General features: G+C 39.4%; 1 protein-coding gene across 8 annotated transcripts in view; it reads right to left on the bottom strand.

The window, feature by feature from the left end:
- TTC23L (tetratricopeptide repeat domain 23 like) overlaps nucleotides 1–16,568 on the bottom strand; it is a 54,438-nt gene that overhangs the window by 15,026 nt on the left and 22,844 nt on the right. For all 8 annotated transcript variants that reach the window (XM_039248250.1, XM_039248253.1, XM_039248252.1 and 5 more), the window contains exons 6-8: nucleotides 15,936–16,061; nucleotides 12,654–12,831; nucleotides 10,582–10,690 (exon numbers count right to left, since the gene is read on the bottom strand). In XM_039248250.1, the coding sequence (XP_039104181.1) occupies nucleotides 10,582–10,690; nucleotides 12,654–12,831; nucleotides 15,936–16,061 (413 nt within the window). The remainder of the gene's footprint in view (nucleotides 1–10,581; nucleotides 10,691–12,653; nucleotides 12,832–15,935; nucleotides 16,062–16,568) is intronic.

Here is a 16,568-nt window from a genome sequence, read left to right as displayed (position 1 = left end):
CAGTTTTAGAACATATCCATCACCCTCAAAATGTTTTCTTCATGGCTGGTTGTGGTCAGGACCTGCTCTCATCCTGTCTCAGACAGTCACTGATCATTCTATCTCCACGTTTTGGCCTCTTCTAGAAATTTCATATAACGGGATTCATACAACACATGTAGTCTTTTGTGATTCTTTCATGCATCATCCTGTTTTTGAGGATCATCTATGTTCCTTCATGAATTAGTACTTCATTCCTCCCTCTGCTGAGTAGTCTTCTATTCTATGGATATACACTACATTTTGTTTACTCATTCCTAAGCTGATGAATATTTATATTTGTGTTTGTGTGTATAGTCTATTATACCTGTCCACATATCAGTTCCAATCCTCTTCATTCTTTTCTGTGGATTTGTGTTACTGTATGCTTTCATTTTCTTTCAACCTAAGGCTTCCTTTAGTATTTGTTTTAAATATTTTAGGCTAAGACTGCAACCAACAATCCTGTTTATCAGGGAATGTCTATCTCACCTTCATTTTCAGAGGGTGGTTTTCTTGGATATACAATTCTTAGTTGAATTTTCTTGCAACACTTTGAATATGTTGTTCCACTACCTCCTACCTCCCTTATTCTGATGAAAAAGCAGCCATTAATCATTTTGCTGTTCCCCTCTGTGGAGCTGTCTTTCCACTGCTGCTTTCAAGATTTTCTTTTTGTCATTCAGAAATCTGTATGCCTAGCTGTGGTTCTCTTTGTGTTTCTCTTACTTGGCATTGAGAATTTGGGATCTGTAGATATGTTTTCATCATACTTGGGAAGCTAGGGCCATTATTTCTCTAGTTTGCTGCCTCATTCTGTCTTCTCTTCCGGAGCTAGTATACATATGTTGGTACACCAGCCATTGTCCAACAGATCTCTTATGCTTTGTTCATTTTTCTTCAACGGCTTTTTTGTCTGCTGTTTGGATTGGATCATTTCTAGTGATATACCTTTGAGGTATCTTATTCTCTCATCTGCCACCTCAAATCTGATGTGGGGACTATTTAATGACTCTTTCATCCATTTACTGTATATTACAACTCTAGAATTTCCATTTAGTTGTTTTTTTTAAATATTTTTTTACAAGAGAACAAATCTATACCTTTATTTACTTTTCAGTTAGTTTAAGTCCTTGAGGGGTACAGCATCATACGGGTTCTGTGGCCAATGGCTTTAGCAGGAAGGTTGCTTCAGAATTCGGCTCGGACCATGCCACTGTTTCCACGAGCACGAGTTACTTTTCCCCAGATGACTCTGGTTTTGTTCGGTTTGCCAGGAGTCACTGTGGTGTTCTTTGCTTGGTACACATATGCACATCTCTGGCCTAGACAGAATTCAGTCTCAACCCGAGCATATACACCTTCAATTTTAAGAAGAGCTGTATACTCCTTCTGGTTCTAGAGACCCTGCTTATAACCAGCAAAAATGGCTTTGGACCACAGCCTTCCAGACACACTTGTCGTTTTAGGAGTCCTGTTCCCAGCAGGACTCCATAGGTTCCAAGGCAGCGGAAAGAGAAACGCAAGCTCTTAAATAGTTTATATTTCTCTATTAGGAGTTCCTATTTGCTAGGAATTTTCATTGTATTTTCTTTTAATTCTTTTAAAAGTTCCCTTTAATTCTTTGAACATATTTATGATAGCTACTTTGAAGTCTTCTAAATCCAACATCTAACCCGCTTAGAGTCAATTTCTATTGACTACTCTTTTCCTGAGTATAAGCTATAGGTTGTTTCTTTGTATGTCTCTCTTTTGTTGAAAACTGTACATTTTACTTTTTTAAAATTATTATTTATTTATTTTTGAGAGAGAGAGAGAGAGAGAGAGGAGGAGGAGGAGCAGAGAGTGAGTGAGGCACAGAATCTGAAGCAGGCTCCAGGCTCCAAGCTCCAAGCTATCAGCACAGAGCACAATATGGGGCTCAAACCCGTGAACTGCCAGCTCATGACCTGAGCTGAAGTCAGACGCTCAACTGACTGAGCCACCCAGCCACCCCCAAAACTGTACATTTTAGATATTATATAGTAGCAACAACAGATTGATATCTTTTTGTGGGTTTTTGTTTTGTTTTGTTTTATTCTTTTTTTTTCTCCACCCAGCTTGGAACCCAACGTGGGGCTTGAACTCACAACCCTAAGATCAAGACCTAAGCCAAGATCAAGAGTCAAGAGGCTTAACCTATTGAGCCACCGAGACGCCCCTGTTTGTTTTGTTTTAATGAATTTTCTAGACTTAAATGGCAGAATCTGTCTTCTCTATGGTGTCTGAATGCTAACGTCTTTGCTTAGGTGTTTGATTTCTTTAAAATAGAGTTTATTGTTTAAGGCAGTTTTACATTCTCAGAAACACTTAGTGGAAGGTACAGAGATTTCTCATATAACTTGCCCGCATATGGCATTTGTGATGGTTAATTTTCAGTGTCAACTAGCTGGGCTAAGGGATGTCCCAATAACTGATAAAACAATCTCTGGGTGTCTCTGTGAAGGTGTTTCTGGAAGAAATGAACAGCTGAATCAGTATACTGAGCAAAGAAGATCTGTCCTCACCAAGTTCACACACATACAAAATAAGGCAAAGAAAGGATGAACTTTCTCTCACTCTCTTCTTGGGCTGGAAATCCATCTTCTGCCCTCGAACATTGGAACTCCTGGTTCTTGGGCCTTTGGACTCTGATACTTAAACCAGTGATCCCCTCACTTCTGTTGGTTATATTTCTCTGGAGAACCCGGATTAACCCGGAATGAGCTCAAACAAGGACTTTTACTTGCCAAAGCCATGGCTGAGTGCCCAATCTGCAGCAGACGGCAACACTGAACCTCTGATAATGGAACCATTATTACATAGGGTGATTAGCCAGCTTCCTGGTAGCAAGTTGATTACACTGAACCATTTTCTTCATGGAAAGGGCAGGATTTTGTCCTTAACTGGAATAGATTTCTACTCTGGATATAAATTTGCCTTCTCTGCATGCAATGTTTCTACCAAAACTACCACCCGTAAACTTACAGAATGCCTCATCTACCATCGTGGTATTCCATACAGCACTGCTTTGGATCAAGAAACTCACTTCACAGCATAAAAGGGCTGTAATGGACTCATGCTTATGAAATTCACTGGTCTTACCATGTTCCCCACCATACTGAAGCTGCTGGCTTAACAGAATGGTGGTATAGTCTTTTGAAGACATTTACAGTGCCAGCTAGGGGCTAGACTTTGCAAGGCTTGAGTTCTCCCAAAGTCTGTGTATACTCTGAATCAGCATCCAATATCTGGTGCTGTTTCTCCAATAGCCAGGAGTCACAGGTCTAGAAGTCAAAGGATGGAAATATAAATACCACCTACCATTCACTGTTGCCCCTAGTGATCCACTAGTAAAATTTTTGCTTCAATTTCCCACAACTCTATGCTCTGCTGGCCTAGAGATCTTAGTTCCAGATGGAAGAATGCTTCCACTCGGAGACACAACACTGATCCCACTTAACTGGAAGGTCAAGACTGCCATCTGGCCTGAGCTCCTCATGCCCCGAGTCAAGAAAATGGTTTACTGTGCTGCCTGGGGTGATGGAGCCTGATTACTTGGGGGAAACTGAACCACTACTCGACAGCAGAGGTAGGAAGGCGCCTGTCTGGAATGCAGGAGATCCTCTCTAGTAGTTCTAAGCGGCCATCACGTAGTATTGCTATGCCCTGTGATTAAGGTCAATGAAACACTACAACATCCCAATCCAGGCAGGATTAGTAATGTCTTAGAACCTTCAGAAATGAAGGTTTCAGTCACCCCACTAGGTAAAGAACCATTACCAGGTGAGGTCCTTGTTAAAGGTAAAGGGAGTATAGAATGTATGGTAGGAAAGGTAGTTATACCAGTTACAACCACATGACTGTTTGTAGGAAGGAGGACTGTAATTGTATTTCCTCATTTTGTTATGAATGTGCTTGTATGTACACAGGCACATATTAAGCAAATATCTTGGTTTTTTTATTCCCTTATCATGTAACATAAGAGGTACTGATATATGTATTTAGGCATTGCTAATTTTACATCATAGTTTTCAAGTTATGGAGTATCAGAAGAGAAACATCATTGAAGGACTTTACCTCTTCTGGAAAAGGGATTAGTGCATTTTCAGTTGCACCCAGGATCATTATATATACCATATTAAGCACAATTATGTCTTTATTTAGAGATTATGATGATTGAGGAGATGCATGTTAGAATCAAGCTGACCAGGAGAGGACTTGGGATGGTTAATTTTGTGTCAACTTGACTGGACTAAGGGATGCCCAAACAGCTGATAAGACATGATTTCTGGAGTGTGTCTGTGGTGGGTCTCCAGGAGAAACTGGCATCTTAACCAGTAGCCTGAGTAAAGAAGATCTGCCCTCACCAATGTGAGTGGGCATCATTCAACTTATTGAGGGCTCAAACAGAATAAAAACAATAATAATAAAGGTAGAGGAATGGTGAATTCTCTCTTGCTCATCCTGAGCTTGGAAGTCTACCTCCTGCCCTTGGACATCACATAATTATTTTAGCTTCCGAGTCTGATCATTCAAATATCCCTACTATATCTCAGTTTGGTTCTGATGCTTGCTGTGTTTCTTGAAACCGTGTGGGCTTTTTGGTTTTGGGTTGTTTTTTGTTTTGTTTTGTTTTGCCTTTTACTATGCCTTAAAGTTTTCTTTATAGGTGGACAAGCACTGGGTAAAAGAAAATGCTCTAAATAGGCCTCTAGTAATGTGGTGGAAAGATGTGGGATTTGTGGGGAAGGGGGGCGGGCAGGAAGAATTCTATCATGCTATGTTACGTCTCGGTCTTTTAGTGAGCCTGTGCCCCTGGACTGTGAACTTCACAAGTGCTTCTCATCCCCTTTCTAGATGGCTAGAGTGGGCTAGAGTGGGCTTAAGTTGGGTATTTTCTTCTCTCCAGATTGGCTAGGCTCTGAAAAAAAAAAAAAAAGTTTAGGCTCTGGTAAAATAATTTCTCTTGAGGAAAGGCCTTGTTTAGTAGAAAGCTCTGGCATATTTTTAAAAGATTTTTTGGTAAGTTTATTTATTTTGGGAGAGAGAGAAAAAGCATGGGTGGAGGAGGGGCAGAGGGCAAGGGAGAGAGGGAAAGAGGGAGAATCCCAAGCAGTCTTGACACTGTCAGCATAGAGTTTGTGGGCCTTGAATCCACACACTGAACAGCGAGATCATGAGAATGATCTGAGCCAAAGTCAGCCATTTAACTGGCTGAGCCATTCAGGCGCCCCAGCTCTGGAGTATTTTTAATTGGGTATCTTTTCCCTCCCCCTCCTGGAAGCAAGGGGGCATTTTTCTCCAATTCACTTTGAGAACCTTGTCAAGCTCCTGGAGGTGAATCTCACGAGAGTGTGCAGAACCGCACCCCCCTTCCTTCCACCCCCATCACAGGTACTTGGAATTTTTAACTCTCAGTCTTGTCCACACTGAGCTTCCAGAAACTTATCATAGTTCAGGTATTCCTACCCCAGTACTGGTTGCTGTAGAGAGAGGGATCTGCTCAGGCAAATTGTGATTCTCTGTATTTATCTGTTTCTCTAATTTCAGGACCATCGGCTTGCCCTGTGACCTCACTTCCCTGACAGATCTAAGAAGAGCTGTTGATTTTCCAGTTTGTTCAGCTTTTTACTTGTTAGGATGGAGTGACAACCTCCAAGCCCCTACACGCCAGACAAGAAACCTAACATCTTTGCTTGTATTTAGTGCTCATTTTTTGGGTAAATGTTTTATTTATTTATTTTTTTTTGAGAGAGTGCTAGCAGGAGAGGGGCAGAAAGAGCAGGGGACGGAGGATCCAAAACAGGCTCTGTCCTGACAGGCTAACGGCATCGCGCCTGATGTGGGACCTGAACTGTGAGATCAGGACCTGAGCTGAACTCAGACGTTCAACTGAGTCACCCAGATGCCTATTTTAAAAAATAAGCCCCTAATGCTTATTTTTTAAAAATTTGGACAGGATTCCTGGGGTTACCCCTGTGCCTGCATAGCTTAGTGCTGACTTGTTAAGAGGTGGTGGTCAAAGGCCTTTACAATGTATGTCTTCTAGCCTCTGGTGGTTGATCTGTAGGTAGATTGGGGTATGCATTCAAAACTCTGGCACATTTCAAGTCTCCTTTGGTTGTTATTTGCTGCATCTCCCCTACACATGTATATAGTTTCCCAGTTGGCAAGGGATGCTGGGAAAGCTAAAGCTTCTCTGGCCTTTCCTTGGCTCTCTCATTTCCAGGTTCTTCCTGTTAAGATTTCTGACTGGCTTCTAACTCCTACAAACCAGGACAGCAACTTTAGGCTACCAAGTACGCAGGCTTTCCCTCCTTGCATTTCTTCTGAGTTCGCCACTTTTGTGGGGGTTTGTCCCTTGCTCCAAATGGAGTCCAAAACGTCTGCCACAAAGCTGCTGTTTTCTTGGCTAGCCCCTGCTGATCAAACTGCTGTTCTTCTGGTCTGAGCCGGGGCTGTGGGTGGATGGGAGCAGCCTCAGGCTAAAAGACCAAGAAGGCTCACTCTTTACCCAAAGCTCTAGCAGTTTTTCAAGAATGCTTTATAATTCGTTGTGTGCTTATTTATTGCCAGTGCCCTCAAATGGTTATTTTTGGAACAGCTTCCTCAATTTATATATGAGTATGTGTGTGTAGATTCACAGATCTCTTCACAAAGGCATAGCCAGAAGTCTATACCTCTGTTTACATTTTGATGTGGTTTTAACTTACTTTGCAGTTCATTTTTTCGTGTTTATATATAAATGTGTGTAACTATAAGCAATAGTATTTTTATGTCCTAAAAATGCAAGGTATTTTTTCCTTAATATTGTTGTTTTTAACTTTATTTATAAAGTCTAATCCTTTTAAAGATGACAGAATTCCATCAAATTAATATACAAAATATTCCCTTCACTAATTGATAAACATTTAGGTTGTTCCCAATTTTTTTTACAATTACAGACAGTGCCAGAGTAAACATCCTTCTACATGTTTCCTTTTGGTTTTACTAGGTCTTATCAAATTATTTTCCAAATTTCATATCATTCCTTTCATCTATGAATGAGCAGAACTGTTTTTCCACAATCTGGCAAATCCTAGATATTTTCATGTTAAAAAATGTTTTACATAGGATGGGTGAAAACTTGATTTTAAAGGTGTGCATAGTTTTAAGATGCATAACACTAACATTCTGGCAAATTATCCTTCAGAGATTTTGTATCAAATTGCTCTCATCAATCCTACATGTCACCATTTTTTTAATGTTGACAATCTGATAGAAACTGGGTATCCCTGCTGTTTTATATTTCCTCATTATTACTGTGATTGAAACGTTTTTGTGTGATTATTGGCCATTTGTTTTATCTAATGTTTGGTGTAAAGTAAACATATATTTTAGCTCTTGCATGTAGGACAATGGTCTATATTGTTACTGTTTGTGTATGTTATGAAAGTGGGTTTTTCTCTTTTTTTCTTTTGGCATGTGAATACCATTGTTCCAATTGTTCCAATATCATGTGTTGAAAAGACTATTCTTTCCACATTGAATTGCCTTAGCACCTTTGTCAAAAATTAACTGGCCATACTTATACAAGTCTATTTCTTTTCTTTTTTTTTCTTTTCTTTTTTAAATAGAGACAGAGTGCAAAAGGGGGAGGGGCAGAGACACTGAATCTGAAGCAGACTCCAGGCTCTGAGATGTTAGCACAGAGCCTGATGTGGAGCTCGAACTCACAAACAGTGAGATTCTGACCTGAGCCAAAATTGGATGCCTAACTGACAGAGCCACCCAGGCGCCCCTATACAGTTCTATTTCTGGACTCTGTACTGTATTCCAGTGACTCTGACCTCTGTCCCTTCACCCTTACTAAACTCTCGATTATTGTTGTTTTCATAATAAATCTTAAATCAGGTAGTATGATTCCTCCAATTGTATTAGTCTTCAAAATTGTTTCAGCTATTCTAATTTCTTTGCATTTCTATATAAATTTTAGAGTCAGTTTGTCTATATTTACAAAAATTCCTGCTGAGCTCTTGATTGTTAATGTGTTAAATCCATACATCAATTTCTGCAGAAGTGACAACTTTATTAGATATCTCCCTATCTGTGAATACATTACGTCTCCATTTATGCAGGTCATTTCTGATTTCTTAGATCATAGTTTGTAGTTTTTAGCATACAGATACTATACATGTTTTGTTAGACTTATACCTAAGTGTTTCGTTTGGGAGCAGGGACTATTATAAATAATATTTCTAAAAATTTCATCAAGTTGTGAATAGCTAATATATAGAAATATGACTGGGTTTTGTGGTTGACCTTATATCCTGTGATTTTGCTAAGCTTACACTCACTAGTTCCAGGGGTTTTGTAGATTTCTTGGAATTTTCGGCAGAAACAGCTGCATGGTCGCAAATAAGGACCATTTTATTTCTTTTAAGTTGTATGTCTTTTTCTTTCCTACTGTGCTGGCTAGGACTTCCAGTACTATGTTGAATAAGCATAGTGAGAATGAACATCCTTGCCTTGTTCCTGATCTTAAGAGCAAAATCTTTCACCATGGAGCATGATGTTAGCTATGGGTTTTTGCACATGCCTTTTATCAGACTGAGGAAGTTCCCCTTCCAGCGTGAAAGGGTGTAGAGTTTTGTCACATGGTTCTTCTGTATTAGTTGATAAGGTTATGTACTTTTCATCTTTGGATTGTTAATATGGTAGAGAACATTGATTCAGGTTTAAACAGAGAACCAGGCTGAAGCCCTCAGGAAAAAAACTTCCCTTGGTCATCATGTATTATTCTTTTTTATACATTGCTATATATTTTCTTGTGGAGTTTTTGGGCTTATGTGTATGAAAGGTATTGTTCTATAGGTTTTTTTTTTTGTTTTTTTTTGTTTTTTTCTTGTAATGTCTTTACCCAGATTTGGTTTTAGGATAATGCTAGCCTTATAAAATGAGGTGGGCAATTTTCTCTCCCCTTCAATTTTCTGGAGGAGAATATGTAGGATGGGTGCTAGTCCTTTAAATATTAGTTACAATTACCCAGTGGAATCATCTGGGTGTTGATATTTCTTTCTCACAAACTTTTTTTTTTTTTTAATAATTAAGGGCTTATTCAAATTATCTGTTCATCTTGGGTTACATTGCTTTTTATTTTATTTATGGTACTTTGTGACAGACACAGGTTTTAGGTCTTTTTATAATTAAACCTATCAATCTCTTCTAGCATATCTTTGTGAGCTCAGAAAGTTCTTCTTTCCTTCAATTACTAATTTTAGGAGTTTTGACTGTAGTGCTGTATTTCCTTCGAGATAATCTATATTTTCACTTTTTATGTTATAATGTGATCCATCTGGAGTTGAGTGAATGATAGGTGAAGATCCAGATCTTTACAGGTAAAAATTAGTATACAAGAAAAGAATAAGGTAGCCTTAGAGATTCCCAACCCCAGAAGCATAAAAGTTACTCACTTGAACAAAATTTTTTACATATTCACAAATATATTAAGTGTGTTATAACCATGAAGACTAGTTGGATTCAAATGGAGGACAAACACTCTGAATATACACAAGAAAACTTTTTAAAGAAGATGATTAACTAGGAAACAGAGAACCAGGAAGTCTTCAATGAACATTCATGCTAAAGCAAACAGTAATCAAAATATCAAAATAATTTCTGAAAACTGAACAAAATTATTTAATGACATGGGTAAATAAAAGAGTAGAGAAAAGTAGGATGCCAAACTTCTCCCTATAATTCTTTCTCTCTCGCTCTTCTCCTCTCTCTCTTTCATATATGATTGAAAAATAATGTACACCTAAATGGATTCCTTTTATGAGCAGAGATAATCAACATTTTTAAGTGTTTAAATCATATTCTTCACAAATCACAAACTCCTCTGGATGGGCCATCGAATCCATTAGTGTCTGTTCATCTGGCCCAGCCAGCAGAGCATGGCACACAGTTCTTTCTCACCCGTTCTTCGGTGTCTCTCCTGAAGCTATTCACTTTCCAAAGGATAACCTTGCCTGAGAAAGGACTACTGTCAAGGATGAATTCATCACCTGGCTTTCCTCCAGAACCCCCAGTTCCTCACTTTTGAATATAGTCATGAAAATTCTAGCTGCTACAAGTATTCTCTCTTGACAGCCAGAGGAAAAGAGTCAAGGAGGTTGAGAATGGAAGAGGAAGAAAGAAGGAGCCAATGTTTTTGTCTTTTATCACTGGATTTCTTCATCAACTGATACATCACAGCTCACATTCACAGTGTGTATAACCTCTACTCTTAATGCAGGGGAGTTCTGCTGAGATCCTACAGGAATAAAGGAAATGGCAATCAGATGGTTTTATTGGTTTTGACATTCCAACTAATTTGTGGAGATATTCTTGTGCCTAAATTCATGTGTCAATGTTTTTGTACAAAATGGTGTCCAGTGTAATTTTTCCATCACAGTCATGAATAGCTAATTACAACCTGTTCGTATCAATTGATAGATCATTGCCAGTGTGTTTCCTTCCCATGGGAAATGGTGATAACTGCAAGCTACCTCTTCTACCTACCCCTGTGTTGGGCCTCTCCAGACAGGGCATGAGCCTTGGCTAGTAACGCGCTTGCCTCTGCAGTTTGGGGGCTGACTTCAGTGAACAAAGAAACACAGACAGAATAGGCCTGGAATAGAGAAAATTATGATCAAGTAAGTACCCAAATGACAGTATTTCGGAGGGTTTTGTAATAGCTCTCATGAAATTGCTAGTTGAGAGCTGTGGATGTTATAACCATGGGTGTTATAAGAGGGGTGAATTTGAGTCCTAGCTATTTCCTAGCTGTGAGTCTTGAGCAAGTAACTTCACCTTCACATATAAAAGAAATATATAGTTTCCATCAATTACGGTTTGGAAAAGATTAAATGAGATGGTACATGCAAAGCATTGGGCATAGTACCATCACATGGTAAGTCCTCAATAAATATTAGCTATTATGGTGTCTCATTAGGTGTCATAGCAAAATTAAAATCACAACTTTAGCTCAGCTTCTCAAAGATTCGCTATCAAAGGAAGTCCAGGGGAGTTAAGAATTGACCCTAAAACCATACTGCCTGAGTTCCTATCCCAGCTCAGCCACTGATGACATCAAGCCAAGTGACTAACTTCTTCAATATAAAACCAGAATGACAAAAATGACTGTTGCAAACAGCTGCTGTAAAGACTAAATGAATTAGTATATGTAAAGTGTTTAGGATACCACCAGGAATGTCCTAGGTATGAGAGAAGTGGAGATCTTATTACTATTATCATTCATACTAAAGTGGAAGGAGAAAGAAGAGAGGAAATCCCTGGCCCACACCCACCAGCAAGAAAAGAGCCCCCCTTCCTCTGTGCCTCAGAGTTCACACAGGTCAGACACTGTGAGGTATTTTAAGGAGCTCCAGAGATTTTCAGACAACACTTTGGAGCTAAGACAGAGTTCAGAGCTGTTAGCATGCAGGCTCTGGGGGTCAGATCCTCTAAGTTCAAATCCCTGCTCTACTACTGGTTAGCAACACAACTTTGGCTGAATTAGCTGTAACTCTTTAAGCTTCAGTTTCTTCATCCTTAAAATGAGATACAGTAATAGTAATGGCTCCACTTCATAGGCTTATTGCATGGGTTAAATCAATACATCCTCAAGTGCACACAGTAAAAGCAGTCCATAAATGTTCACTATTAGTTTGTGTTGCTGGGAAACACTGATTATATCTTGTTTTATCCATCCTGATCTGACTGCTGCCTGCACAGTCTTGGACACAAAAACCTGATGGCTTGCTCTGTTAACAGTGGACTCCCTGCCATCAGATCAGCATTCCCTAACATTTCTCCATGGTGTGATGCTAATAAGTCTGGATTGCGGGATTACTTGCAATGCCTCTTCTATGGTATCAGACTGTTTTCACATATACCATTGAATTGCATTGCACGGTTTCTATGATACAGGAAATCTTATCCACTCACGAACAGGGTTATTTGAGGAGAGAAAAGGTGAATTTAATGAGAAGTTTCAAGGGAAGTTTCAAGTACATGATACATCAAAATGCCCCACACTGTTTTCATTATAATAGTCTCAACATTCCTTACTGTTTTGTTTTGTTTTCCCCTGGGCATTTCTCAGATTAGTTACCTCCAAGTGACATACCCTTTTGTCAGTTTAAGTTTAGACTTGTTGATACAACTTGTTGATACAATCTCTGGGCTAGCCTAGAGGACAAATGACAGCATTACACCAAAATATCATGATTTTTTTTTTTCATTAAAAAAAGCCCTTTGTATTTGCTAAAGCCTTAAGTTTGGTTACCCCTATAGGTTATTTTCCCTGGAACAGACTCACTTGCTTACCTCTTCCCAGCACCCACTGAGATGAGGGGAAACCCTGGAAGGGGAATTTGGTCTCAGATCAGGTCAAACAGCAGATATACTCACCCTGGGTCAGGATTCTCTGCCCACATTGTTTAAGGTTGAGGAAGGGCTCTTGTGTGGATCTGGCGGGAAATCCACCCCATCCCCTTGTTCTTCTGAGAAGCCTGCACTTCCCTGGCCCTGAGAACAGGGCCTGGGGCCAAACAAGGCCACTAGGCTGGTGCTCCAGCCAACTCACCAACCTGCTGCAAGTACTGAATGGCCTGATCATGGTTCCTCCTCAGCTGCTCGATCTGCGCGATCTCCTCATACAGACTGACCAGATCTGATGCCCTATCACCCTTCACAGCAATAACATTGCCAATTGCCTTTTCAAAGTATGCCAGAGCAAGGTTCAATCTGTGGACGGCCAAGGAGGCTCTATGAGATGAGGGACAAAAATGGAAAGTCAGAGAGGTCCCTTACTTTGCAGACACAAAAGGAACTGATTCTAAGAATGAAATGATTTGGCCTACAGAGGCCAATTATCTGAGTGGTTAACTAAAATGCAGTCTTATTATAAACAAACTCCCATTAGCCTACATTTTACCCACCAAATTCCACTGACTACCATTCACTCCCATTAATATAGCATGCTATAGTCTAATTTCATAAAAAAGCCAAAAAAATGGCTTCTAGTAATTCACAAGATGGATAATTTACTCATAAACACAGACATTCCGGACTCAGAATAAAATTGTATTATCTCTGACTCCCTCTCTTTCAGACAATGCAAACCCATTGCTTTGTCTTGTTTGATTTAGTTTATTCCCCCTGAGTTAAAAATGAGGATAGAAAAAACAATGTAAATATCCCCTCCAAAAGGCGGTGGTTCAATAAATTATGGAACATCATATAATAAAATACTTCAGGCTTTACAAATCATGATTCCTTTTTAGACTAAATAATATGAGGGGAAATTAAAAGTATGGTAAATTTTAAAAAGTGATATGACTGTACTTAAAATTAACCGTGATGTATCTATCAATCGATTGGTCAATCCATCTCTAACTATAATGTCCATATCAGTTATCTTTGGGTTATGAAATTAAAACTTTATTTTCTTCTTCATATCTGTTTTTTCAAACCTTCCAAAACAAAATACAATTTAAAAATAAGAATAAAAGAGGGGCGCCTGGGTGGCTTAGTCGGTTGAGCGTCCTACTTTCACTTAGGTCATGATCTCGCGGTTCGTGGGTTCGGGCCCCGCGTCGGGCTCTGTGCTGACTGCCAGCTCAGAGCCTGGAGCCTGTTTCAGAGTCTGTATCTCCCTCTCTCTCTGACCCTCCCCTGCTCACGCTGTCTGTCTCTCTCTCCTAGAAATAAATAAAAAATATATTTAAAAAAAATAAAAATAAGAATAAAAGCTTTTCATTAAGGTTTAGTCTTCTGGAGACAGCAAGACACAAGGAGAATAGCATGGTAGTTCAAACTGGTTCTCACAGTTACTGGCTTTACAGTCAAACTTCAGGAGCCTACATTTCCCTTCAAATAAAACATGGTTAAGAATTCCTAAGTAACAAGATGGTTGTGAAGATTGGATAAAAAACTGTACAGTAAGTCACTTAACCTATAGTGGATACACATCACTATTACTTCCCCTCACCCCTTGTTTTCATCTTTGTATGTATGTATGTATACGTACAAAATATGCATGTATATAGAATTATTTTATAAAAGGCATTCTGCAAATTACAATTTATTAAAAATTTTTAAAAAAATGTTTATTCACTTTTGAGAAACAGAGAGAGACAGCATGAGCGGGAAAAGGGAAGAGAGAGAGAGAGAGAGGGACACACAGAATCTGAAGCAGGCTCCAGGCTCTGAGCTGTAAGCCACAGAGCCCTATGCAGGGCTTGAACTCATGAGCTGCAAGATCATGTCCTTAGCCAAGCTGTACACTTAACCATCTGAGCCAACCAGGAGCCCAAGTTACGATTTATTTTAAACTAAAAGTTTCATCCTTCCTCTGAAGATTAACAATCAAAAGTACACTGTTATCTGATAATTCTTTACAGAAAAAATTTGATCAATCAGACCACTATTTCCTTTGACTGTAACAACAGAAATTACAGAATGAAATTGCCTCTCATCAAGAGCTTGTAGGGAGATATTAGCCAAGTTGTCTGGTCTAAACAACCACACTGTATTTTCCCCACCTTTAAAATGAGAAAAGGGATTTCCTCTTGCTAGATATTTGGTCTATATAAAATATAAATCAATGTGATACAGAAGGTGAGCTATGGATTAAGAGGACCCACTGTAGTGCTGGATCCTCTGCTAGTCATTCTGTAACCTTGAGTTAGTTACTCACTCTGTGCCTTAATTTTCTTATCTATGAAATGAAAACAAAAATACCTGCTTCATAGCTGGTGGTAGAGGATTGAATTAAATAAATGATGGAAAGCACTTAGAATAGTTCTTGGATATAGTTATACTGTTTCAACACATAGAATAGTGCAGGTACAAAATAGATACTATGTAAATGTTGTAGAATGAATGAGTGCAATATGCACTAGAATTTATTCTGAAAAAGGAACAAGGCTACCTTTCACATAAGGCACGAAAACCTTAGCCACTGACCCACGTAACCACAGCAGACATTCACTAGACTCTAATTTATGGCTCTGTGGACTTACATCCATAGGTTGACTTAGCTTTGGACATTCAAACACCTCCCCACCATTACCCATTTGATTTCTAGATTCAGGGTTGTTTAGAGCAGGTAGGCATGACTCATGTCATTTACTTCCATTCAGTCATCGACCGTACCATGCCAAGTGCTTGCGGTTTGGGAAACAGATTGCTTTCAAGGATGTGAAGATATTTTTAAAAATACAGGGAACAGGAAACCTTTTATTATTCTTTTTTTTCTTCTGATAATCTGCTGGGCCCACTCTCGTCTGTAAATACTGTGACTCTCTCTGAGGATACCTCACTCCACTGCAAACCAGTTAAATCTTGCTCTGGCTTGAACAAATCCTTGGTTTCTACAAGGAACAGAACTTTCCTTAAAAATGCATGTGTGGTGCATAGCTTTCATGGGCTTCCAATACACGGTCATCATTAAGTGTTCTTTCCTTGTCTTTTAAGACACCACGCTTCGTGACAAAAGGAGGTGGCACTTCAGAGAAAGACATACTTTGAGAATAGGTGCGGGAGGCAGGATAAAGGCGAGGAGTCCATGAGTTCAGACCAGGATCTAATGCTTGTCGCCTTGGACGGCTTGTTTAATCTCTGCCTCAGTTTCCACCCTCTATCTAATGAGATAATAATTGCACCGACTACCTCAGTGCTATCTATTAAGATTCACTGGGCACTGCACATAAACTTAGACCACAGGGTGTGCATTTGGTAAATAAAACGCCTCTTCTATCATCATCTGAGTATCTGGTTTTCTGCTCTCATACAGAAGAGCACAGGAGAATCATGTGGTACCAGGCCTCGTGCACAAAAGCCTAAGCCTCTTAAAACCCAGATCTTACCTGCCCAAAGCGATCGTCAGGTCTTTCTCCGAGACTTGTAATCTGCGAACACTTCCCTTATATAATTCTTTCAGCTCTTTCATGTTTTTGTCTGCCTTCTGCAGGTTGAAATAAGCCTCTCTGCCAGTGAAACAGTCAAGGAAAATGCCAGGCACACAAACTCCCCCATTTCCCAGAGACAGTAGTTGATAAGTAAACAAAAGGGCCCTTTGGGAAAATGAAGCAGAATTGGAAAACGGGCACTTACTATGTGTTCTTTATTTTCTATATGTATATGTTGTCAAGAATTCTTTAGAAAACGAACAGAGCCCTGGTTTCCCAAGGCAGTAGCCTGAATCCAGGGCTGCAGTGGGTAGTGGGCATTTGGAGGAGTGAACAGAAACTGTAAATTATGCTTGATTTTCTTTAGAGGCATCCATGGCATGACAATAGTTATTCATTTTTCCTGAGTTGGTTCCTGTAAGTGGTAAAGAGAGGAACTAATTCTGCTGAAAGGGACTTTCTAGATCATTTAGGAAGTCCAAGCAAAACAGGTTTTTGGCAGGAGGCAAATAGCAAGAAAGAAAATCCCCTTAATTCCCAAATATCCTATTTCCCACAAATTCAATAGCCCTGTCTAAGGACACAACAGAG

Source organism: Hyaena hyaena, unplaced genomic scaffold (assembly GCF_003009895.1).
Source record: "Hyaena hyaena isolate Hyena2069 unplaced genomic scaffold, ASM300989v1 scaffold_310, whole genome shotgun sequence".
Classification (NCBI taxonomy): domain Eukaryota; kingdom Metazoa; phylum Chordata; class Mammalia; order Carnivora; family Hyaenidae; genus Hyaena; species Hyaena hyaena.
The sequence above is the reverse complement of the archived record's forward strand: the minus strand, read 5'-3'. Positions and strand labels throughout refer to the sequence as shown.